The 24325-nt window shown below is 53.0% G+C and overlaps 1 protein-coding gene across 1 annotated transcript in view; it reads right to left on the reverse strand.

Annotated features, from left to right (window-relative positions):
• Nucleotides 1-225: 225 nt before the first annotated feature.
• Nucleotides 226-24325, reverse strand: part of LOC116883258 (core histone macro-H2A.1) — a 36391-nt gene continuing 12291 nt past the window's right edge. The window contains exons 4-8 of the mRNA XM_032884253.1: nt 23698-23808; nt 17631-17730; nt 11881-11970; nt 9829-10003; nt 226-871 (exon numbers count right to left, since the gene is read on the reverse strand). Coding sequence (XP_032740144.1) covers nt 706-871; nt 9829-10003; nt 11881-11970; nt 17631-17730; nt 23698-23808 — 642 coding nt within the window. The 3' untranslated portion in view covers nt 226-705. The remainder of the gene's footprint in view (nt 872-9828; nt 10004-11880; nt 11971-17630; nt 17731-23697; nt 23809-24325) is intronic.

Genomic DNA, 24325 nt, shown 5'->3' on the forward strand with positions numbered 1-24325 from the left:
GGGTGTGCGCTGCCTGGACCTGTGTCCTAGGGACACAGGCCTGGGGCCGGCAGGCGCAGTAACGCAACACGTGGCCAGCCGCGACAGTTCAACGCTTTCCTAAGTTGATTCGCACAAATTTCAAACTGCAAATATAATAAGGACCACGGATCCAGTTGTCTTTTTTTTTTTTTTTAACATTTTTCATTTTCAAATCTATCATTAAGACAAAAAAGTAAACAAAAGTTAGGTCTGTTGCAAATTTTATGATTTTTTTTTTTCTCTTCTGAGGGGGAAAAACCGTTATAGTAAAAAGAACGCCACTGGGTGTACAGTAAAGCACCACAACACGCGTTACAAACGGGGCTTCCTGCTGCTGCTGCTGCTGCTGACACAGGGGCGCGGTCTCTCCACTGCTCTGTGTTAATCAGGACTTCATTAAAGTAAAACTATAAAATCTCCTAGGTTAACTAAGTCAGACACGGTCTGGAACGCAGTGCTTAGCAAGGACAATGCCAGCTATCAGTGCTAACAGAAAACATTGTAGAAGGCCAAAAACAATCAAACCGGAAACCGAAACCTTATTTCCCCTAGATGAGCAGAACTGAAAAGGAAAGGAGCCCCCACCTCCCCATAAGAGCTGAGGGGATTTTTTTTCTTTTTTTTTTCTTTCTTTCCAGTTGGAGGTGGGGGCCACGACATGTGCTGGCTCTAGGGAACGCTGGCCTAGTTGGCATCCAGTTTGGCCATTTCCTGCACGTAGATGCCTATGCTCTCACTGTCAAAAAGCACAAAGTACACAGTTTTGATGGAGGACGACATAGTGGACACAAAGTAGCTGGAGATGGCCTTCAGAATGAGTTGGGCCGCTGTCTGCTTCGGGAACCCGTTCCTGTAGGAGAGAACACAGGGGGTCAGCACTCAGGGTGTCTACAGCGAGCAGGGTCCTCACCCTGGGCAGGAGATGCTCCCACAGGTGTGAAGAAAGCCCTCGCAGGGTAAGCTGTATTAGAGAGCTGTCACACACCGTTGGCACTTGGGTGTGAGCTCTACAACGTGACCTCCCTCATCTCACAGCAGTTACCCCAGGTGTCCTCCTAGCCTCCGTGTCTTGAGGCAGACTGGCTTTGATGCAAGGGGAAAGGAGAGTGGATGGCCAGCAAGGTTACCGTTAGTCCATGGTATAAAAATGTCTGTTGTGGGGACAGGAAGCCAAGCTCATCCCTGGACACTGCTCGGAGCTCTGGGAGCTCTAGCCAGACATGGCTTTGGTGGGGCTCCCCCAGCAGGTCACTGCTAACTGGTTTGATATCTATGAGCGGCTTGCTCTCTCCATTAGGCGTCTAGAATTGGTTTCTGCTGGGGTGTTTTACGTGTAACATGACCTGGTGTGAAGTTTGCAGTCCCTCTGCTGCTTACTGTTTTCACGTCCACTTGCTGCGTGTTTAACAAGCTCAACTCGTTCAAAACCATAAGCACTGCTGTGGTAGACCAGACAGACAGAGCCATCCAGTGCTCACAAGACGAGGGACAGGCACTATTACCAGGCATCTGTGAGCAGGAAGAGGAGGTGGGACCCAGAGAGCATTCTAGACAGTGGCGGCAAGAACCAAGGACACCGAATGCCGAGCATGGAGCGGTCAAGGTGCGCAAGCTCCTGCTGCTTTTCCCCATGGTCCCCGGAACCGGCCATCCATGAAAGCTCCACTGCTGAGGCGCCTATCAGTGTCAGACCACCATGGCCATGGGGTCGGAGTAGCTCTGCCCTCGAGTTGTATAGAGCACTCTTACGGGCTTCGTGGCAGTAAGGGCTGTTGGTCCAGGGACTGTCTCCAAACTGCACCAGCTAGTGTTAGAGCAGAGGGCAGGCAGGGCAGCCACCGCGGCGCAGAGCAGAATTCTGGGGCAAGTGTCGATAACCTTGACTTCAGGTCATCACGGAAGTCTCCAAGACAGCATCCTGCCACTGATGTCACAGGGGGCTCCGAGTGTGAACTCAGGACCTGGAAGCTCAGCATGGGTGGGGTCCCTGTGTGCCTGAGCCAGTCCCTGGCCAATACGGCATGTGCTCTTACAGAGTGGTCTGGCCCAGTGGAAGGAAACTCTGCTTGGAGCAGCTTTCAGGGCTACGCCTTGCTCACTGCAGTCTACAGTCCCTAGCCCACCTGCCTGCCACTCTGGCTGGTCCTCTCTGAGTTGATGATGTGCTCACAGCACACGCAGCCTTCTGCACTGTGCCTGTGACACCGGCTCCCCACCCCTGCCCCGGGAGCCGCACTCTCCCCAGCTGTTAGTGCTCAGGGCTCACAAGCCCACAGGAAAAAAGCTCTTGCGACCTGCTTTCGCCTGGGAGACCTGGGCGTTCCTCCGTGCTTCAGGAACACCGAACATTCTTAGAGGGCCATTGTGGGGTGTGATACATGCTCAGGGCCTCTCCCCATGGAGCTCGGCTTGGAGTTCCAGACAGTCTGGTTTCTTCCCGGAACAAGCCTGAGGGTCTAGCTAAGCTGGGGGTCAGTGTGACAGAAGTCAGGGCTGCAGGGAGGCACCAGGCAGCTGGCACAGTGGCCGCAATCCTCTCAGGCAGAGAGGGGAGCACAGAAACGGGCCCGGTGGGAACTGCTGATCTGCTGTAGAGAGAGCGCATTCCACCCGCCGTGTGTATCCTGCTGGAGCCTGCACCCAGGCCCAGGGAGCAGAGAGGGTGGCCGGGGCACAACCTGGGCTGGCAGGCTCTGAGGAGTGTGTGCAGGGAGCTGTTCTCTGCATGGGTAGGTTTGACCCATATTCCACCAGTGCCACGCTACTGAAGGCCGGCCTGCCTGCCTGCCTTCACGCCTGTTCAGATGAGCAGAGCCGGGGAGGCCCCCCAGACAAACGGTCACAGCTGCGTGCTGCTCCTGTGCGCTCAGCCAGCTGGTGCGCTCTGCCGGGCACCGGCCAAGTGTGTGATGTGATGAAGATAGATGGTGTTGCCCTGGCCTCTCTCCCAATTGCAAGGTCAGTGTCCTAAGAGCATCACAGGAGCGGGTTACACCTTGCTGGTTCAGCTGTGGCTGAGGGAAGGTTCCTCCCTGGGGCTGGGTTCTAACTCTGAACCTGTAGCTGGTGCTGACATCACAGAGAGTTTGCCTTGCACACCCGGCTGGGCTCTGCACCTGGAGCTTTTGCCCCTCAGGCCTTCGGCCACTCTGACTGGGAGCCGTGGCCTACGTGCAGGCAGCGGGTCAGGACTCCACAGTCTGGACTCTCAGAATGCAGAAGCTGGGGAAAGGGAGGCTGAGAGGTTTATTCTGGTAGGGTACCGCCCACCTCACATACCATACTCTAACCTGGCCTGCTGCTGGGCCAATGGGAGCCTGGATTGGTCCTAGGGAGCCCCCACTCTAAAGTAGCAGACCATGGGGAGAAGCAGAAGCAAGACTGTCATCTCCCTGTGCTGCTGGGCAGGGTCCCAGGCGCCCCCTAGCTGCCCTAGCTAGACACACAGGTGATGAAGTAGATTCATGGCTCCCCTAAAGTGAGAGCCGCTGTAGCCACACAGTGCCTTGGCTGCCCCATCATAGATGACCTGATGCCCTCCGCTTCTGGGTTGTGTCCTGCCCTAGCCCGGTCAGGTTAGAGTGGCGGGACAAGATGATATGTATTAGGTAGAGTGTGGGGCCCAGGCCTGCTGGAGACAACTGGACTCCCAGGATCATTCTAAGGTGGGAGACTATCCCCCCAGAGCCTCAGAGAGCTACGACTGAGTGACCGTTGGCATTTAGTTACTGCGAGCACTGTAAGCAACGCCCGCCTCAGCTTGCCAGAGCCTGCCGACCAGTGTATGGTGCCCAACTGTGCTGGAGGGCTGCAGACCTGGACACTGGCACAAACACAGGCTTCGAAGCACGGGCACTGCTTTGGTTCCCATCTGAATGCCCCTTCTGTCTTGCCAGGTCTCTGCTGTCTTCTCTAACTAGGGTGGGCATCAAAGACTCAGGGCTTGGGGCTTCTGCTCTGGAGTTTAGATTCGGGTTCCAGCTGCCCTTGTGCAGGATGTACTGGTTTTCTCAAGTGCAAACCGGAATTTCTCAAGTGTGTGTGGTGATGAGGGGGTGATGCCACTGCAGCCACCTGTGCTCCCCTTCCCAGACTCCCCAGTTCTCACCTGTGCTCCCCTCCCAGACTCCCCAGCACCTCAAGATCCTTGTTCAGTGCTGTCCCTGTTCTACCAGCCATGGCCAGCATACACTGAAGTCATGTGAGCTTCCCTTGGGGTCAGTCCTGCTGTGTCGGGAACACCCTTTCTCCACATCTGGCCCCACTTTCCTAGGCTAGTGCAAAGAGATCTCAGGGGCTCTGGAAAGTCAGTTCACGAGGGCTGTATCTGGGGTAGGCTCCTGCTTCCTAGTCTGCAGGGTCCTCCCCTATGTAGGTCTTGCTAAGCCTCATTGCCTCTGGGAGGGAAAGGGCCATTGCGAGAACCAGGCCAGCTGGAGACCCCAGATCTAAGTCAGAGCAACATCCCAGAGATAGGAGGTCTAGGCAGCTTTGGATAATGGGAGGACAGGGCTATCACCTCCTATATGATCACTTCTGCTAGGATTAGATCTCTTGTGCCATTCTGGTTACCCCTCTCTCTTCCCCCATCCACCATTTCTCGCATTTTCTGCAGCATTCATTCATGGCTGCCTGGCTGTGTGAAGCTCCCCCAGGTTAAGGCTATCTCTTGTAGGGAAGCCCAGAGCACTGAAGCTCCAGGAGGAGCTGTTCCCAGGACAATGGTGGCTTTTACCACAACTAGAGGTCAGCAGCAGGGAGTGGTCTCTCCTTCCTAGCTGCAGGCCCAGAGGCCTTCAGGGTGGCTTCTGTTCTTTCTTTTCCTTTAAAACCGTGCCGGGGCACAGGTGGCCTCTGTGCTGCTCTGGCAGCTCAGGTGGCAGGGCTGAGGTATGCCACACTTCCCAGGGAGGTCTGAGAACAGTGGGCATGGAGAACACAGGGCAGCGGCAGCAGGTTCAGCCTGCCTCGCCTACAAGCGTTAGAGCCCCGGAAGAAAGCTCTTGTCCTGCGAAGGTAAGATGTGGGGCTTCGGTGCAAGTTTAACCCTCCAAAGGTGGCTCTTTGACCTCTGAATGAAGTTAACAATGCCACCCCTCAGTACTGCTGGGTGACAGTAGAGATAAAATGGCTGCTGGCGCCTGCGGCTCTGTGAATTCCCAGACCTGGTGTCTGAGAAGCATGAGTAGTTTTCCCTCCATGCTCTTAAGTCTAAGTTTCCTCCATGCTGCCCCAGGAGGGACCCCCTTCCTCACATCTAACAGCACAAGGTGTGTATTAACATTGTGACCATGGCCAGGGTCACACAGAAGGGTGGGTCTCCAGGGGCTCTAGTCAAAGGCTGTCATGGTAGGAGCAGTCCCTCTGATGCTGGGAAAGGGCTCCCAGTTCCTCCCCATGTTTGCATTCCAGCCTGACTTCTGTGCAGAGACACTGGACCCACAAACACGCCATTCCATCCCCTCAGCGCCCGTGATTTACTGGCTGGCCTGACACAATCCCATTCTTTTCCCCGTGAGAGCAAGGGCAGCTGTCTGCAGGGCTGTGGACGAGGTCTGCCTGACAGATGTGGCCAGGGAAGCCGGCACATGTGCTGCCGCTGGCATTCTGCCCTTTAGAAGCTTCCCACTGATTATTTTTAAAAACTTTTACTCCATGAAAAATGTAAATAAGTTTGTAATAACAGATGTTCTTTTATGAGAATTACTTTTATGCTTCAATTAAGAATTTCCCAATAGCCATATGAACGAGCGTGAAATTATTACCTCCAATAAAGGTTGTATGGCCCTGCTCTTCAGAAGCTCCTTTCATCAGGGCACATCAAAGTCATCCGAAGCATTAATTAACCGAGCCTCAGAACCATCTGTGAAGAAGGGTAGACCCCACGGCCTCGCTTATTAAGCAAGGCCCAGAACAGAGAGACTGATTTGTTTACCAGAGGTCACACAGCACAGTGACTCAATGCTGAAGGACAGACCTTCTATGGGAGGTACGAGCAGTAAGTATGGCTGTCTAAGCTCGAGCCAGAAGCACTGTTAGAAATGGCCTTGAGTCTACTCCGGGAGGGGCCCGGGCACCAATACCACGAGCAGACACTTGTCTTTGCAGATACTTGCACAGCAGAAGGAAAGGCCACTAGGAAGGTTCAACTCTTTGTGTTCCTGACACAGGATAGGGTCTTATGCGGTAGCCAGTTTGGTCTCAGACTCCCAGCCATCCTCCTGTTCCAGTCTTCCCAGGGCTGGTCGTACAGATCAGTCATCACACACAGCTTTCTGGTCTGGGCCTAGTGTTGGTAAGAGGTTAGAATGGAGACACCTACCCACTTCTCTAGGAGTCTCAGCTCTGCACTGCTGGGCTGAGCTCCTGCTGTAGTGTGGCACCTGCAGAATGTGCTGGCAGGTGTGAGCAAGCTGCAGGTGTGAGCTTTCATGTCCGCTCAGTAATCCTTTAAGATCATCTATATTTACATGGTTAGGCTAATTTTGGTCTTTCATCCAGAGGTCCGAGGAAGACTACGTATGCAAACACTGGAGCAGGGACCTGTGGCAAAGGAGCCCCTGGTGTCAACACTGTATGCTAGGGAGAGAGAGACAGAGCACTTTCCACAGCTCCTGGCCTGGGAAGGATGGGCTCCCTCTACCATCACAGTCAGGAACAGCAAAGGCTCCAGAGAAACAGGGTCAGCAACAGCCTGAGGCCTGACCATGGTGGGGCCTGAAGGTGTGAGATCTCAGTGTGGCCCAAAAGGGACCAGGGGCCTCTGTCCTCCATAGTTCTTGTGAGAATAGAAGAGAGTGTTGGGCAAGAGCTGCTTTTAGCCTACAGGCCAGAGAGTGTCTGAAAGGACAGCATAATGTAGGACACCCACCCCCTGTCCTTACCCTGTCCCACCTTGGATAAAGGAAGGACAGAAGCCTCAAACTGGGATGGGCTCCCTTGGGAAGGCAGGTGCTCATCTGGACACACCACAGCTAGACAGACAGACACGCAGCTAGAGCTTCAGCCCAGCCGGAACTTCTCACGCCGTGGCCAAGAAGATGCAACCCCAGTGTTCTCTGAGGCAGCAGTGCCCACTGCTGAGCGGAGCTCTCAGAACTCCCACCGCAAGAACCTCGCCTTCGACAATGGCCTCAAGATGCTGCCCCAGAAACAGTTGGCTGTGCCTGCTTTTCAGAGTGAGGTTCATTTCTAGGCCATCGATCAGCTAGTGCATGATGGGAGTCAAGACTTGACTTCAGCTGAGCTCAGCATTGCCCAAAAGACGGGAGGAAGAGTCTACGGCTACGTCTGACCTCTGCACTCCGTTGCAGGACGACACGGTCCCAGTTCTGGTCCTCCTAAGTCCACCTAGGGTACGTGATGGGCAGGAAGGAGCTGGGCCCTGAGTGCTCTCTCATTCAGCCCCACCTTGTACCCAGGCCTCAGCAGCAGGCCTTTGGTTTGCCTACAGCCATGGGACGGGAGATGAAGCATTCTAGGGAATAAAGCAAGGGACTGAGGGCTTTGTGGCTTGAGCGAAAATGGCCCTCACTGGCACATAGAGAGTGACACTATGAGGAGGCATGGCCTTATTGGAGGAAGTGTCATGTTGGGAGGGCGTTCAGGTTTCAAGAAGCTCAAGCCAGACCCAGTGACTCTCTACGTTCCTGCTGCCTGCCAGTCCTGATGTGCAGCTCCCAGCTCCTCTCCAGCACCATGTCTGCCTGAGTGACCCCATGCTTCCCACCACCATGATGAGCGACTAAACCTTTGACTGTAAGGCAGCCCTGGATAAATGGTCATGGAGTCGCGTAAAGGACAAGAGTCAATACACGGACTGGGGCAATTCTGTGATCGACCTGACCATCTCGTTGGCAGAATGGGACTTTGGCTTTGAAAAGGAGCTGACTGCTTTAAGTGGGGCTCAATGGGCCGTCCTGTAGGAATGTGAAAGTCAGTGGTGCTGAGGGTGGTTTGGACTGCGGGGCCTGGCTCAAGAGGTTTAGGAGGAGAAAGTTAGCAGGTGGCTTAGAGACCGTTCTTACGATATTCTGGTGAAGAATGAGGTTGGCTGTCACCCTTGTCTAAAAGATCTTCCTGGGGCCACATTGAAAAGTCACAGATTGACAGCTCTGGCAGAGGGGATTTCCAGACAGCCTAGTATTGGCTGTGAAGCGTGGCCATTGGTGACCAGCTTACGCAACTCTACAATGAAAAGGGGCACCAGGAAGTGTAAACAGACTGAAGAGGATGCTCGGTGGAATAAAGGGAGCGGTGACCTCAGGGCAGGACCCACCCAGCTGAGATGCCGACTTGTGGAAAGGAATTAAAAAGCTTAGGGCCAGGCCTGGTGGTGCACACCTTTAATCCCAGCACTCTCAAGGCAGAGGTGGCAATGCTCTGAGTTTGAGGCCAGCCTGGTCTACAGATAGAGTTCCAGGGCAGCCATCACGAACAGAAAGCTGGTGATGTACTTGAACGAGGGCCACGGTCCAGCCCCAGCAGCAGTAGAACTTGGCAGCTTTGGCCACATGGCTCTGTCTTTAGCCAAGGACACAGGAAAGGGGCTGTGGGATCTCCCTCCAGGGCTAAGCAAAGTCACTGAGGCCAGGCGTGGGGCGGGGGTGTCCCTGCATGGAGGCCTAGAGAGGCCATTGTGAGGCTGGAGCCTGGGTTGCCTTAGAGCCCCCAAAATGTTGGACAAAGCCATGGGATACCTGCTGCTACAGGGCGTGGAACCAGCCCAGGAGAGAGAAGTGTTCTGTAGACACCACAGCCAGCAAAGCAGAGAGGAGTTCAAGATCTGAAGACCACTTTGGCATCAGACATGGAGATGCAGAGTTTGGGGTTTGCCCTGCTGGTTTTTGACCTGGCTTTAGTATTTCCTCACTGTGCCCCCTTTTGGAATAATACAAATCCTGTGCCATATATGAAGTAAATGATCTGCCTTTTGATAAGGAATTACAGTCCAGAGATTACGTGAGTCTCCGAGGAGATTTTACACAGGGTTGAGACTGATGGACTGAATGTCTTTCTGTATTATGATCTGGCCACAAGCCTGTGGGAGTCAGGAAGTAAACTATGGTAGTCTAAATAAAAATGGGGTGTGGCCCTGCTGGAGGAAGTGCGTCACTGTAGGATGGGCTTTGAGGTCTCAGATGCTCAGGCCAGGCCCAGTGCCACCCTCTCTTCCTGCCGCCTGCCTATGCAGAACTCTCAGCTCCTCTCCAGCACCGTGTGTGCCGCATGCTCCCAGCCACAGTGATAATGGACTAAACCTCTGGACTCTAAGCCAGCCCCAGTGTTGATCACGGGGCCTCCTCACAGCAACAGAAACCCTAGCAGAGACAAGGGTCTTGCACAAAGATGTGTATGGCAACCTAAGGTTCTTTTACCGCCCCTGCATTCCTACTCTGTTTGCACCCCCCTGAGTCTTACAGACTCTTCAAGACCCTCTGTTGGCTGGCTGGCTGTAGACCCCTGTGGTGACACTTGCTGCCTTCCATATTCTCTTAATGATTTTTAAATATGTGTGTGCCTGCATATGCTACCTGTATACAGGCGCCTGCAGAGGCCACGAGTACGTCCGTCACTCTGGAGCTTGGGTTACAGACAGTTGTGAGGCCCACGAAAGAGCGGGTACTCGCAGCTGAGCTGACCCTGTAGCCCCAGCACGGCACTGTCACCTTTGCGTCCTTTGGACTGTGCTTCTGTCAGAAGCCCAGCCTGGAAGCGGCCTCAGTATCCAGTCACAGCTCTGTATTTGGGACCGCGCCTGCAGGAATGCACCTGTGGCTGACAGGGCTGCTGCGCCCGTGCCCATACCTGCCACTGCCGATAGACGGGAAGGCGATGGACTTCAGCTTTCTGTCATCAGCTAGAGCCAGGCAGTTTTTCACCGTCTTTTCTAGAAGTTCTTCACATTTGTCTGCACCCCAGACAGGACTGTTACAGTGGATCACAAACTTGGCAGGCAGGCCGTGGCCTGCACTAACAGCAGCTGGAAGGGACAAGAGGAGGAAGCACATGTCACAAGAAGCCAGACCCACACCTATCCTTGTGCTCTGAGTGAGCCCCTAGCCACCTCTATGACTTGTGTTCACGGAAGACTGCGGCTGCCCTCCTGCTGCGACTCCATCAGCTTTAGCTACTGATGCTCTCCAAGCGTCTGTCCACCGAGACTGTGGCATTCAGTCACCGCTCACCAGGAGCAGCAGGTGATCGTCTGAGCTGCTCTGCTGCAGAAGCATGGCGTGCTCCTGAGAGTGGGCCTTACACACCAGCTCCACGGATGGCTAGTCAGTACCTGGGATGGACCTCTGACTCCCTACACACAAGTCAAGACAGCCTGGCTCTGTGACCTGATCCTGCCCATGGTGACAAAACAAGATGGCCTCTCTAGGGGCGACTCTTCCCTTTGTTGGGCTAGTCTCAGCCACACATCTCCATGACTGTCTGCTTCTCCCTTGCCAACTCTGAGGGCACGGCCTCAGCTCCCTTGCATACCTGAGCTATGAGCAGCCCGTCCACCCCTGGGGCCGTTCCGGGCCACAAGAACTGCTACACAGAGACATTCGAGTTCCTGGTTTGCTTGAGTGTCAGAACCTGGGTTTTTGTTTAATAATTGTCATTGCCCCCGTGGTATCATTAAGGCTGTGGCACTGAGACACCCCGTTGATGGCACCCATCGACAACTATACGGTGGCGCTCATGGGGTTCACATGCTTGGGGCTAAAGGGCTGACACGATCCCTGTGGTCAATGGGCCAGAATAAAACTCATTAAACAAACCGACTCTGGGCAGGCCCATGCCTGGTCCTCCTGACGCTTTTCAAACTACTGTAAGCCAGGTGTAATGCCAGAACCTGAGCCCCAAAGTTTGAGACTTTGGTTAACAACAAAAACCTAAAGTAGTTTAGACTCAAGACAAAAACAATGTTATTAAAACTAGCAAGAATAACTTGAACCATTCTAATGGCCTTCCCATCCTCACAGCTCTGGCTGCACCAGGCTGCCTCCTCCATCAGACCGTATCATGTGCCAAGAGTCACTGGTGGGCTGACAGTGGACACACGGGTCAGTGGACACACGGGTCCCTTGCACAAGGCTGACTGTGGGTGGGACTGCCTAGAAGTGCTTTCTCATTGGTGCTCTGTCCACTGCACCCCTTATAGGAAAACAGAGTCTCATGGCACCAGGCAGAGTTCGTATTTCATCACTACAGGCCCCCAATACAAGCCCAGGGTGCAAGTAACACGACATCACTGGTGAGGCTGGCTGTGTTTGTTTCCTGAGAGGACCTGTGTAGACATTATATATGATTACTAGTGTTCACATTTAGTCAGGATTGACTTTTAAAACCAGAGGCCTTAGCAAATCAGCCACACTGGATTGCAGAGTAAGAAAGGAAAAAGCAGACATTCTTCATGAAGAGCAGGTGCCCCCCCCCACCCCCGATGGACCCAGGAAGCCCTGTTCTTCAAGCACACTAACCACCCAAGATCCCCAGACTTGGGCCCAGCTTCCAGGTTTCGGCATGTCCCCCACGGACAGGCCAATCTTGTTCGTCTCTCTCTAAGATGGCGGTCATGGCACATGGGAAATGGGTACAAGTACAGCTGGCTGGAGGGGGCGGCAGCTCAGCCTCGCTCTCAATTGTCCCCGGCTCTCGGGGCTGCCAAACGGTGCTTCTGCAAATCCTTTTAAGATGTGAAGGTGGCTTCCATGAGCCTTTAGCTCTGCAGCTTATATATGGGCTGCGTTCCAATGGTCCTGCTCCTCCTTGCCGACGGCAGTGCTGTTACACACCCTCAACCTCCGCTCCTCCCAGCAGTGTGCACTCTACACCAGGAGAGCACAGCACCCTCCCACCACTTACCTCCAGCTACTTCCAAGGGCCCGTTCTTTTTCCGAAGTTCCAGAACGGCTTCTACAAACTCCTTGCCACCTTTCTTCTCCAGCGTGCTTCCTAGGCAAGGGCAGGGCAGGGTCAGAATGCCACCCCGTCTGCGGCACAGACACTCAACAAGTCACGTGATTGCATACTTTAAGTGGCCTGAGCAGCTATATTTCCACAAGACTGCAAAACAGGATCTATGCCTTGGCTGGTCAGGGAGGGAAACTCTGGAGAGATCTGCCCTCAGCCAGTGGCCACTAGGCACTACTGTTCTCTCTGGCTCCCTCGCTGCCCGCACCCTGGGAGTCACTCAGGTGGGGATGCCAGAGATGGGAAGGAGGCAGCGTCTGTTCTTGGCAGACGGGCCTGGCTGCATGCTTCCATGGGTATGAGAAAGCAGGGGGCATGTTCGTTCCCGTGGGCCTGCGGAGGCTTTCTTATCTCGGGGAGAAGCCCCAAGTAAGGAGGTCTGAGAGAGGGTGGCACATGCTCCTCCTACCAAGCTGCCAGCACTCTTGGAAGGAGCGCCAAGGGGAAAGTGTTCCCATTTGGCCACCTTCGGGCCAGCGCCACATGCTTAGTTCCTATTTTGCAGCTTTGGTGTCAAATGTGAATTAAATAAAAGAAAAAAAGAAAGATGGATCCAGACAGTATTCTCTTAATCACACTCATATGATTCAGAATTGTTTTAGGAAGGAGAGCAACGTCAGAAGCAGAGCTTAAAGATGAACTGGTACTGCACAAAGCTTCCAAAGGGTGGCCGGCTGCTTAGGACCTGATTTCCAAAAGGCCCGAGACCAGGAGAAGGGCTGTGAGAGCCACGCAGAGCAGCACCTTTGAGGACGCTGGGCTCTGAGCTCATGGGGGCCACGGGCAGCAGCCTCAGCTGTGGCAACAGCAGTGTGTCACATTTGGCCAGAACAGAGTTCTATTCTTCCTTGAGCTCTGGTTCCTCAGCTGTGTGAATTTTTTTAAATCCTTTTCCTCAAAAAGGATGAAATACTCCCCTTACGATTCACCGTTTGACTTGGAAAGTCTAAGTGTACCTGGGTTGGTCAAGGTCTACTGGATGTACCAGCCCAGGTCAGAACTGTCTCAGCAAACCTGTCTCATGTGCATGCATGTTCCTCGGAGGGGAACTAACCCCAGTAAGTGTCTGGGAGCAAAAGGCAATCCTCTGGGCACTGTCACAGTAAGACAGAGCCACCACCGTCACTGTAGGAAGCCCACAGTGCATGGGTGAGTGTGGTGAGCAGTGCCCTGCCCAGGAGTGGCTCCTCGGCTAACGAGGCCTGGGCCTTGGATTCCTGCAGCTGGATCCTCTGTCCTCAGCAACTTAGCAGCTCCTGCACTGTCACGCCCTTGGCAGCAACGTGAGCTCTCCTAGCGGCTCTCACCCGCTGCTACCGATGTCTGCACAAACTTCAGCACCAGAGGGGCAGCTGAATGTGCCACGAGTCTCGGGGACGCCCTGGCCTCTCAGACATCGGTACGGCCCGGGTGTGAGACCCCGATAGAGGTTCACTTGACATATCCGTGGGGCCGAGGAAAAGGAGTGTGGGTCCAAAGCAACTAGCTCCTCAGTCTAGTGTTCCCTTTAACCCGTGTGAGGAGGGGACGGCTGCTCTGCTGCCTACTGCTCATGTTCTTAGGTGAGAACAGGGCAGTTTGAAAAAGTCAGCATTTGGCTTACAGAGATCGCTGACTCCCTCTTGAGACATAGAGCATCTCCTAAGAAAATACGCTGCTACTTTGTAATTAAAGGCGTTTTAGCTTAGGAAGAATGTTTACTTTAAAATTTTTACTTATAATTAAATACTGCTTTAATTAGAAGTGAAACTGCAAGCTAAAAAATACACTTAATGCATTTCTCAAACTTAAAAACGGAAGCCTAGGTCGCAGGCAATCAACCCAGTCAGGACTTGACTCCTACACACACACATGTATGCACATGTTCATGTAGACACACGTGTACTTTTTAACAAGAAACAGGCCCGTTTTCAACCGTGTTGTCAACACTCTTAATATGAGGCTCTTGCTTTTTAGGCTCAACTTCAGGGTTAATCACAAAGCAATCGGCTGGTTCGCCCCAAGCATAACCACGTGTTACTCCCACGAGAACAACATTATTCCATGCTTAGAAAGCAGGCACAGAAGTATCAGTGTTCAAAACAGCCTAAGCAAAAATTTCGGCTTGGACCAATGTCAGGCTCAGCCCGTGGTCTATTTCACTGTTAGAAAGAACTGTTGCTGGCAGAAGTTAATCACTGGGCTAGGCATTCCTGCACTCCAATCCCTTCTTCCAGCAGTCAGGACTCAGGAATTCACACCGAAAATGCAAAGCAGCCCTTTCTCCCCGGCTTCCTCTTCCCTCCTCTCACACCAGTGTGGGAGCTGCAGCCAATTGAGGCTGTCATGAATCTGCATTGTCACTGCTTGGGGACCAGGTTTCTGAGGTCAGTACTAGTTTGGACTGGATCTCTGGGCAGAGAAAGCGGAGGTGGGCTTTGGAAGACTGGATTCCCACCCGGTGGTACAGTCTTTCCTCCTACCGAGGCTTCGACATGGATGTGTGGTGTTCCCACTCTGTGGCCCACACTGCTTGGGCTCTCTGTGGGGGCTCTCTGCGGCTTGTTCACGCTCTCCAAACCTATCTCTTCCCATGAGGCCAGCTCTGCTAACCAGGAGCCTTTCATACCACCAGCAGCTCCCTGGGCCTGGTCGAGATACCTTGCCCAGGGAGCTTCCCAGCTTTCCCTCCCTCCCTCCCCCACCCTGATTGAAGACCGAGCCTTAGTCGTGCCCAGCACACAGGGCAGGCCCTGAGCCTTTCGCTCACTCACTCCTTTCCCATCGAGTCCGTCTTTCCTCAAGCAACCTTCTTAGGAGGGGTTTAATTGCCCACAGCCTGGTTCCATTTTGGCATGGTACACGTAGCAGCTGCCCACATCACAGTGTCCGAGGCAACTGTGACAGCAGGCTTTAACAGAGACACCGAGCCTTACTGGGCATTAGTCCTCGGCAACCTGTACCCAGAGCACAGGACTCAGAGAAGGCTTCCTGTGGGACTCCTCACCCCATCCTGTAGGAACACAGGAGTGGTAGCTGCCTAGGAACATCATCATCCTCCCCCCCCCTCTCTCTGCCACATTGCTGGGCCCAGCACATCTACGTCAAGTTACAGACGCACCCAACAGTGAGGCCGACAGTAGCAGGGCCCAGGACCTGGACACCAAGGTGCACTGCCCATTCTTCACACGAGCCTCATTACCAAGTAAAGAAACTGAGGCGTGGAGGCATTACATGTCTTGGCCAGGCCCAATAACCAGTGGATAGTGACACTAGGAGTCAGGTCCCTCCTAGCCAGGGAATGCCTCTTTGTGACATACCCTCAGGGCAGTGCTGAGTACTGAACCCACACAGTGGATCTGCAACTCCAGGACTCAGCATCCTGCCTGTTTACACCTCAGCCGAATGGGGGAACTGAGCACACTGGACCCAGAGCAGGCACCAGCCGCCAGGACAGACCCAAGTGCTTCCTGAGTCTGGGAAAGTGTTTCTCAAGTGCTGTCCAAGGACAGTTTATAAAATAGACACCTGCAATCTGACTGCAACCTCACCTGTGGGAACCCATTTAGAAAGGGTACCCCTTGTGTATATCTGAGCTGTGAAGCCATTCACAAGAATGGAGGGGCCTCTGACTCGGGAGAGCTGGCTGGGTGGGCACTGAGCCTGGACACAGGCATAGAAGCGGCCCTGCCCACCTGTAACTGACACCTCGGGGGAATCCAGTCTGCAACAAAGCCACACCTCACGAGGCAGAGAAAGAAATGGGGCAGCTGCTGAGCCAGTTTCCAAACCAGAAGTGGCCGGGGCGGCCGCTGCGTGAAGCACAGGGCTGACAGCCAGCTGCACTCCTCCAGTTCACAAGCCAGGGACGAAGGCCCAGGACGGTCAGGACGGCTGGAAGTGTGAAATGAATGCAGCCTGCGTAGCTGTCAGAGGATCAAGCTGTCTGCGCGGCCGACTGACCATGCACGCACGCACACACACTCACTCGGCAGCACCCAGCTCGTCATTACCTACTTCACCACCGATGTAGAAGTCAGTGTTTGTCGGGTGAACGACAGCATCACTGTCGATCGAGGCAATGTCAGCCTGAACAACTTGCAACTATAACAGGTAAACAGATGCAGATCAACGGTGCTGGACCGAGACCCACGCACAGGCACATTTACTAAGGCCCCAGGGGCAGGGCTGGCCTACCTGGTCGGTTCCAACATTTGAGCCCAAGGGGCAATCAGTCCACGCAGTGTGCGCACATGTGGATGGGGGTGAGGACAGGAGGAGGAATATCAAATGTGACATGTTTAAATTAAACATTTGAAGGACAAGTCCAAAAAAAAGAGAGAGAGAAACACACACATGAGATCATTTCCAAAGATTAAAAGAAACAAAACAAGGAACGCCCCGCTTCACCCTGCAGAAGCCTGGACAACACTGGCACCCACTGAGAAGGCTACGGAAACACGGCATCTGCTTTGAAACAACGTGGGCTGTCAGGCCAACCACAACAATGAGTTTCTCCATCCGTCCAGAGCAGTCAACTTGTAGCCTTTGATTTCTAATGCTTTTGTTTCCCTTCCAATGCTGCTCAAGAGAGCAGCACAGGTACCTGTACAGGGGGCGGAAGAGGCTCTCAGGCTTGTCTCTTTCCCAGAGAATCTGTTACACATGCTTCGGACAGAACCACTGCCATTTATAGCCTCTGCCCTTTGGTTTTACAGACGCGGACATCTGGATGAAGCATGTGGGAAACAAATCCCAACCAGGTACTGCTGAGTTCCGTCTGCCTGCAGCGCTGCTGGGGCGTTGTGCGTACGTACGTACGTACGTGCGTGCGTGCGTGCGTGCGTGCGTGCGTGCGTGCGTGCGTGTCTCGTCCCTGTTAGGATTAAAGCAGCTGTGGTCGGTCGGGGGCAGGAGGCACACAGATTATACGGCAGCCAGGTACAAGGCACATGGCGAGCCTGAGGGCCCTGGCAACGCTGTGTCACTTGTGTGTCTCACAGGGCCACTTCTGCCGTCAGCTGACAGTGCCTCTCATGAAACGATGGAACCACAGAGGTGGAACACCTGAGGGGACCTTTCAGCCTGTGCCCCTGTGTGCCCTTCTGACCAGCAGGCTCCAGCCTCACTGTGCACGCAGGTGGCAGTGGCCAGTCACACACCACATGGCTAGGAAAGGCTGGGGGAAGGGAGCTGGTAACTCATGAATGAAGCTCAGCTCCGTGATATAGAACCCAGCTCACTTCCCTGCGCACTCTGGGCGCCGTTCTAACCACAGCTTAAATGGAGAAACTGTTGTTTTGTTGTTACCTGACTTTTTCAGCTTAAAAAGAAATAAAGACAAGGAAAAAAAAACAACACACACATTTTAAAATCCCTCCCAAGAAACCAGCAGTCAGTCTGATCATTATGGAAGAGAATTTAGACGGGGATGTGTCTGCCAGGCAGGGGAAGGAGCCAATCGCACTCAATGAGACGTAAGAGACCGTCTCCATGTGGAGAGGTCTGAGTGAGTCAGTGTTCAAGGTCTACAATCAAAGGCCAATCAGGGATTGGAGAGCTGCCTGGACTGTGCTTAAGCCTAGGCGAGCAAAGAGCCTAAATTCTGGGTTCCATAAATTTCCATCTGACAGCTGGTGGTGCCAAACCCCATCCCCAATTACCTAGGTCATCTTTAAGGTCAATGTCAGCATTGGTAGGATTGATTATGGCCTCCACCTCAAAGCCGGCTAAATTACTGATTTCACTGTGAATAAGGTTCAGCTGAAAAGAAAAGCACGAGGTGGGAAATAACAGGAGAGCCGGCAAGTTGCAGAGGGTGAGAGCCCTGGGCAGTGGGCGCTTGCAGTGCACTGGGCAGAGAGAGAGGCTGGGAGCCGCTGGCTAACGCGGGCCTACTTCAAACAGAAGACTCCCGCTGAGGGGAAGCAGGCTAGGCGGGTGTGTGGAACCTGCGGGTGCTGTTTAGGGTGAAAGGGAAGCACAAACCACAGTGGCCTGGGAAGAGAGCTGGTAGTTCTCCTTAGAGGAACTCGTAAGGATGAGGACCCAGAAGCAAGATACTCAGTGTGGGTGGGGAGGGCACGAGGGCAACAGAGGAATCCTAGCTGGCTGTGTGGACATCTACAAAATGCCATTATTCTGCAAGTGTTTGTAGTTTTTTAAGACTGTTCTCACCACTGTAGCTGCTGGCTGACCCTCCCTGTTCCCATCCTGGTCAGGAGCAGCAAAGAGCTAGAATGGTCTGCTGCTAGAACACTTAATCTTATATGCCCATTACTCACACAATGCTGGAGTTCTGGTGACACCCAGGAAGAAACCAGTTCTCCAGGAAGATAATGTGTCTTTTTAAAAAGGAATTTTCACCTCACTGGTCAGGTTGTCCTGAGGCTGACGGCTGGGTTGTAAATACCTTGAGTTGTGTAATCCACCCAATCAACCGGGTCTTTCTGAAGAGCCACTGACTGTTCCCCACCTGTTGCTCTGTTGCCATGGAAAGACTATGGTGACTATGGAGGAGCAGTGGGTGCTGGCTTCTGCTGCCCTGGCCCTGCCCACTACTCCCTCCTTTTCTTTAGGTACAGATGTGACTAAACTCATACACAATCTGTCTTGTCATCAAGTTGCTGCTTCTTCAGTAACATCAACTGTGCCTTAAGCACACAGACCCATCAAGACCTAGGCCTGAGCCTATAGGGAACAGCAGGACTGAGTCTCTGTCCTGGCATTCACCATGGGAGAGTGTGGTGGAATATAGGGCAGCTCCTGGCAACTAGGCCCCAAGGTGCTGAACTTCTGGGGCCATTTTGGGATGAAGAAAAAAAATTGGTAAATTATATGCAAGAGAGAGATGCATCCCCAAATTTCTGATCCTTAAAAGCTGTTAGATTTTCGAAGCCTAATGGTCCTTTAGACTGAGAGTCCTTCCTCGAGAGAAAGCAATGGCAGAAATAGATGTGGTCGTCTGACCAGAGAAAGATTCAAAGACAGAAGAAAGGCCGGATTTCAGCTTCCTCTCGCACCTGATCATGACTGGGGGCCTCTCACATCCCTAACTTGGAAGAAGACGGCCAGCAGGGGTTTCTTCACCGATCTGCTCCTCAGGGGCTCCTGATCTTAGTGGCAGGTACACTGAGGGGCACAGGCCCTGGCTGTGCCTCCTGCTGGGAGGAGGGGAGGATGGGCTCCAAGGAAATGCTGTTCCTAAAAAGTAGTCTATGCTCCCAGCAGAGAAACAAGAAAATCACACTCTGTGAAAAGGCAAGAGGTTGGGGAGGGAGGGAGGGAGGCAAAGGAGAGAGTGGAGAAGAAAGCAAGCCTCTGCTGTGTGGCATGGCTGAGCACACATTTAAGTCTCTACAGAATGATGTGCTGAAGTCATGCAGGTTCAACCCTTCAAACTTTTTCTAATTGTAGGGGCACATCTGGGATTGTATTTGCTGGAGAAGCATGTGTTCACCAGCTCTAATTCCACCAGCCAGGAAACATCTTCCAACCCTCAGAGGCCAGCAACACCTCTGTCCTGGGGAATGGGCTCTCTGGGGACACTGGAGTATCCTGCCTTTGCTGGGGGCAGGAAGCAGCTGCAAACAGAACCCTCCTCCTTGGAGAACTCCTAGTCCTTCCTAGCCTGGCCACAGGTGGAGAGCATTTGGGAGTAAAGACCACAGCACCTCAGGAGGCCTGTTGCGTAGTACTGGTGCTAGCCCAGCCAATGGAGGGCTGTTGGTCTCTCTCCCACATCTAAGCATGAGGCTGACACTGGATCGTCCATCATGCTTGTACAGTAATGTTCAGAATATGGCACTGGGCTGGCTACAAGTCGGTGCTGCTCTTGACCCTGGACAAGAGAGTAAAACCCCTGAGCACAGGGCACATGGGCTGTGTGTGCACGGCTTTGAAAGGCTCAGTCTAGCAATCCACAAGTGAACTGGCAGGTCCTGGGCCAACACAGAAGTCAGCTGGCCCACGAACAAGCGACCACACACAGTATATGGCAGAGGAGAGGGACTTGGATCACAAATCAGACTGCCAAAAATTGCGAAAATTCCCAATAGTCTGATTTTCTGGGAAGGAGAAAGATCATTAGTGGTTTCAGTGTTTGAGCAAAGTGATTACATCTTTGTCATCTTGTGGGAAGATTAAAAACTTCAGTTTTATACCACAGCAGGGAACTTTAGTGCAGCTGTGAATCCTGCTGGCTGCTGCAGGAACACACTACTGGGGCATTGCCAACAAGAGACCAAGAGTGTCTCTTTGGCTACAGTTGGAAGAAAGGGACTTAACCCAGAAAACTACAGGTCCCTTCCCCCACCAGCAACCGAACACCCTGATCTCAGCCCTGTGGAAGCCTGTCCCTGACACCCACAAGACTCAGGCCGCTGAGGGTGGCCATGTCCCAGGCTACCTAGGGTAGCCATGTCCTATTTAGTATGGAACATCAAACACCATTAGGTGCACCTCTCGAGCTGAAGTGAACATCTCCTCTCTCAAAGTGGGACTAAAGGAGACACCAGGCCTGCATTTCGGCAGCTTGAAGCCAGTCCAGCCTTACCTGGGGGTAGGGGGTGGGGAATCATGTTGGGAGAGTGTCTGGCAAGTGGCCCAGTCCTGCTACCTTGACCTGACACCATTGGCCAAAGGAAATAGTACAATCCCTTTTAAATCTGGTTAGAAATTTTAAGACATGAGAGTGATTATTACAGATTTTCTTAATGGTATGCTGGGCCTACCTATGCTGTCAAACTCTGGTGCCATTCACGACAATGAAGAGGGCTGGCCTCACCTTCCTGGCCTCAAAGCCCGCTTCCCTGCTAAAGGGGAACGGGAAAGGAAGTTGCTTTCAAGAACTCTTCCTAGTCACCTCATGAGGGCCACTCCTGTCTTCACATCTGTGCTGTGCTGTACCACACGTCTAGTGTAAGTTCCCCAGAGCCTTAGGCCAACATATGGGAGGTAGGCTTCTGGCCCAAACAGTGCCCTAGAAAGACAAGGATATCCAGAACCTGCCTGACATCAGGGTGGCGCCACACAGCATGACCACATTCCCTGTTTTAGTTCAGAAGCCGGGCATCAATCGGGATGGAGGGAGGGATGGGGTCGACAGCTCCCTCTCTTTGGCCAACTTCCCACCCTCAGAAGTGGCATGGGTCCAAGAGAATCCCTGCTACCACGATCCCCATCACTTGGGAGTTTGAGACTCAATTCCACCCTCCCTAATCTGCTTTCCCAACTGCTTCAAACACTACCACAGACCCACTGCTGACAGAGACGTGAATGCACACACTGCCAGTGGTTTGCTGTTCTTGCTGTGGGGGTTTCTGTTTGCTTGTTTTTTAATAAGCCATGAGGTTTTAAAAGGGCCTGGAAAAAGCCACACATCTCAGCGCAACCACAAGGCAAAAAGCATTTGTGGACTCAGGCTACCAGCACTGTTTTCAACAGTGTGTGTGAGCATGGAAATCACAGGGCAGTGAGGGATGCTCCTGAGACTTCAGTCTGAAATGCATCATTAACAGCGACAATCAAGTCCAGGCTCCTCAGCCCAGGGCTGGCCCTCCTGTGCGTAGCTTAGCAACTGGTTCCCAGCCGCACAGTGTCACATTTCTCCACCAGCTTTGTGGCTGTATTTAAAGATTTCTTTCGCTCACTGTCAGACAGGAAATGAGGTGCACAGGGCAGGGCACCACAGCTACCCTTCTAAAGTACACTTTCAGAAACATTCTCTAAATCTCAGACCCAAATTAATGTCCAGGCCAGGCTTCCAGAATGCCTGTGTGACACTTGTGACCGTTTTATGACTCCTGCCCTCAGCACTACACACTAAACTTGTCTCCTGACCGTCAAAGTCAATAAAGGTCCTGCAAGTGCTGCTTCAGAATAATGTCCCTTGCCTCGGCTACAGGAATAGAGGGCTCTTGAAAGGCTAGAAGCACTCCAGTTCCTCACATGGGTGTCCAGGCTGAGCTCCGGTGATGTACTCAGCTACTGTCCGGTGATTCTGGGAGCCTCTCCTGGGGAGCACGGGTGTCAGCACATCCTGCCATACACACACTCAGTTGGAAGGGCAGTTTTCCTAATATCCGATAGACTGAAGTGTTCAAACGTTCACAAGAGTGGATGGTTCACCTTGGGTTGGTGCCCAGGGCTGTTCTCAGGGCTGACTTCTATTCTAGGCTCTGGCTCAGCAAGTCTTCACCAAAGCCCAGATCTCAAACAGCTACTCTGGCTTCGTGACCTAGCCTAACGCCTTCCCCTGCTCATCAGACCATCTCCTTTATCAGTGTATCAATACTTTCCCTGCTCCTATGGCTTTTCAGACCCTGCAAGCCCTGAGGGACAGTTAGCATTACACCATTTTCATCCCTGAGGTGCCTGTTCTGCAATCTGAGACCAGGAGGATCCCAGGAGGAGGTACACTGCAGAGAGCTGCGGGCCCAGATGTGCAGACACAAGCAGGGTATCTTCACCGGGGCTCCGGGCAACAGCCCAGATGTGGACCCGATCCTATCTCCTGCTGAAGCAACAGAGCAACAGAAGGGGGTCTGTGCTGCACATGGCTACTTCCAGAGCTCAGTGACTTCATGTTTGCTGTGTGTCTTTTCCAGTGAAGTGAATGTGAGTTCTAGCTCAGGCTGGTTGTGGGTTGGGGGAAAGAAGGGAGCAGAAACAGGAAAGGCCAGGGTGGAGGTGGCTAAAACAGCAGAGGGTCTCTCTCACACATCAGTGGCAACTGAGGCAACGTGACTGGACCTGTGAAAGGTGTGGAAGACTCGGGCATTTGCCTTCAGCTGAGAGGAAGTTAAACTTCCAAAGGCCAGACCTTAAGATGACAGCTAGAACTGCTGCTCTAGACAGATGCACACGGAATACAGATAACAGCTATAGGATGTAAACAGCAATGGTTAGATTCTGGAACGTCACCGCAGGAATTGCATCATGAGAGCCTGAGTGCAATTAGTGACACGAGAGGGGAAGGGCAGGGGACAACGGGCATGAGTGAGCAAGAAAACGGTGTGACAGTGAGGACGTAAAAATGATGCAGCTTCTAACCCAGTGCAGAGCCTGTGCATGCTGGATCGGCAGGGCCGGGTCCAGCAACCCTTCGGGGTTATGTTACAGGTTAGGACTAAGACGACAGTCCCCGCCCACCCCTCTTCCAATCAACCCTCACTCTCAGGTCTTAAAAGCCTTTGCATCATTTTTATTCTCAGTAAGAGTGAATCGACTTTTACAAAACCATGGCGTCCTGGCAAAGCTGCATCACTCGGGCGGCTGAAAATACATTGCCCGTGGTTAAAACAAGCAACTGGCTCGAGGAGTCGCCTGGTGGCTCAGTGGCGAACCCTTTATACCTGTTAGTTGGTCTAAGAACAACCCGGCTCGCCGGATCAGGAGCAGTGCCCACCAGGACCAGCTAGATCCTTCCCCCTGCACAGCCCACACTACCTGATGAGCAGCCCACTCCTCATAAGCACCTCCTTCCCTAGCTGAGCTCAAGGGTACAGGCCCCCAGTGGGAGCTTCTGGTCTGCGTGCACTCCCCTTCCTGGAACCTGGCAGAATCCCCAGACCCTGCTTGTTGATCCTTTCTGCATTCATCCCTGCCTGGGGTCACCTCCAAAGCCACCCTGGAGTTGTTCTGTCCACTGAGCTGAGTGACACCCAGGAACCTCAGCCCCCCACCCCCGGCCCTCGGGGCCCTGGAGCAGACTGCGCTGCGTATGCCTACCTTCTGGCCGAGGAAGAGGCTCTTGGTAGAGAGGACAGTAAAGCCGTCTGTAGGCGCGCCCTCCGTTGTGCTGTCTGCGCTGGCTGCCTTGCTGACTTCTCCCTGCTTCTTCTTGCACAAAGCAAAGAGTTAGAACATAGACCAGCAGGCAGGGGCCACACAATTCCTTCTTAGCAGAGAGACAGCCCCAGGTCTCACCCACTACCAACTCAGAGGCCACAGGAAACAAAGCCACTGCATGTCCCACAGTGGGGGCTGTGACTTATTTCAAGAGTCCGGTGTTTTAAGAAAACAATTTAAATTATACTTCTATTACTTATAATCTGGAAAAACCTTAAAAGTAAAACCTAAATTTTTAATAATTTCGAATAGAATCACTCATAAATTCAGAGTAACATCTTGTCACTAATGGTTTTTAGGTATTTCGCCTTTTCAGATCTTTGTGTATAACTCAAGTGTACTGTTACTGGCACACTCTGTAATCCAGTGCTCGGAGGGCTGACGCAGGAGAACTACTAGTTTAAGCCAGGCTGCACCCATCAGTGAGCTCTCAGCTTGAGCTGCAGTGCGAGCTTCTACCTTAACAAACAGAAGGAGAAGGCAGACCTCAGTGGCTGACCACACGGGG

The sequence above is a fragment of the Rattus rattus genome, chromosome 14 (assembly GCF_011064425.1).
Source record: "Rattus rattus isolate New Zealand chromosome 14, Rrattus_CSIRO_v1, whole genome shotgun sequence".
Lineage (NCBI taxonomy): Eukaryota > Metazoa > Chordata > Mammalia > Rodentia > Muridae > Rattus > Rattus rattus.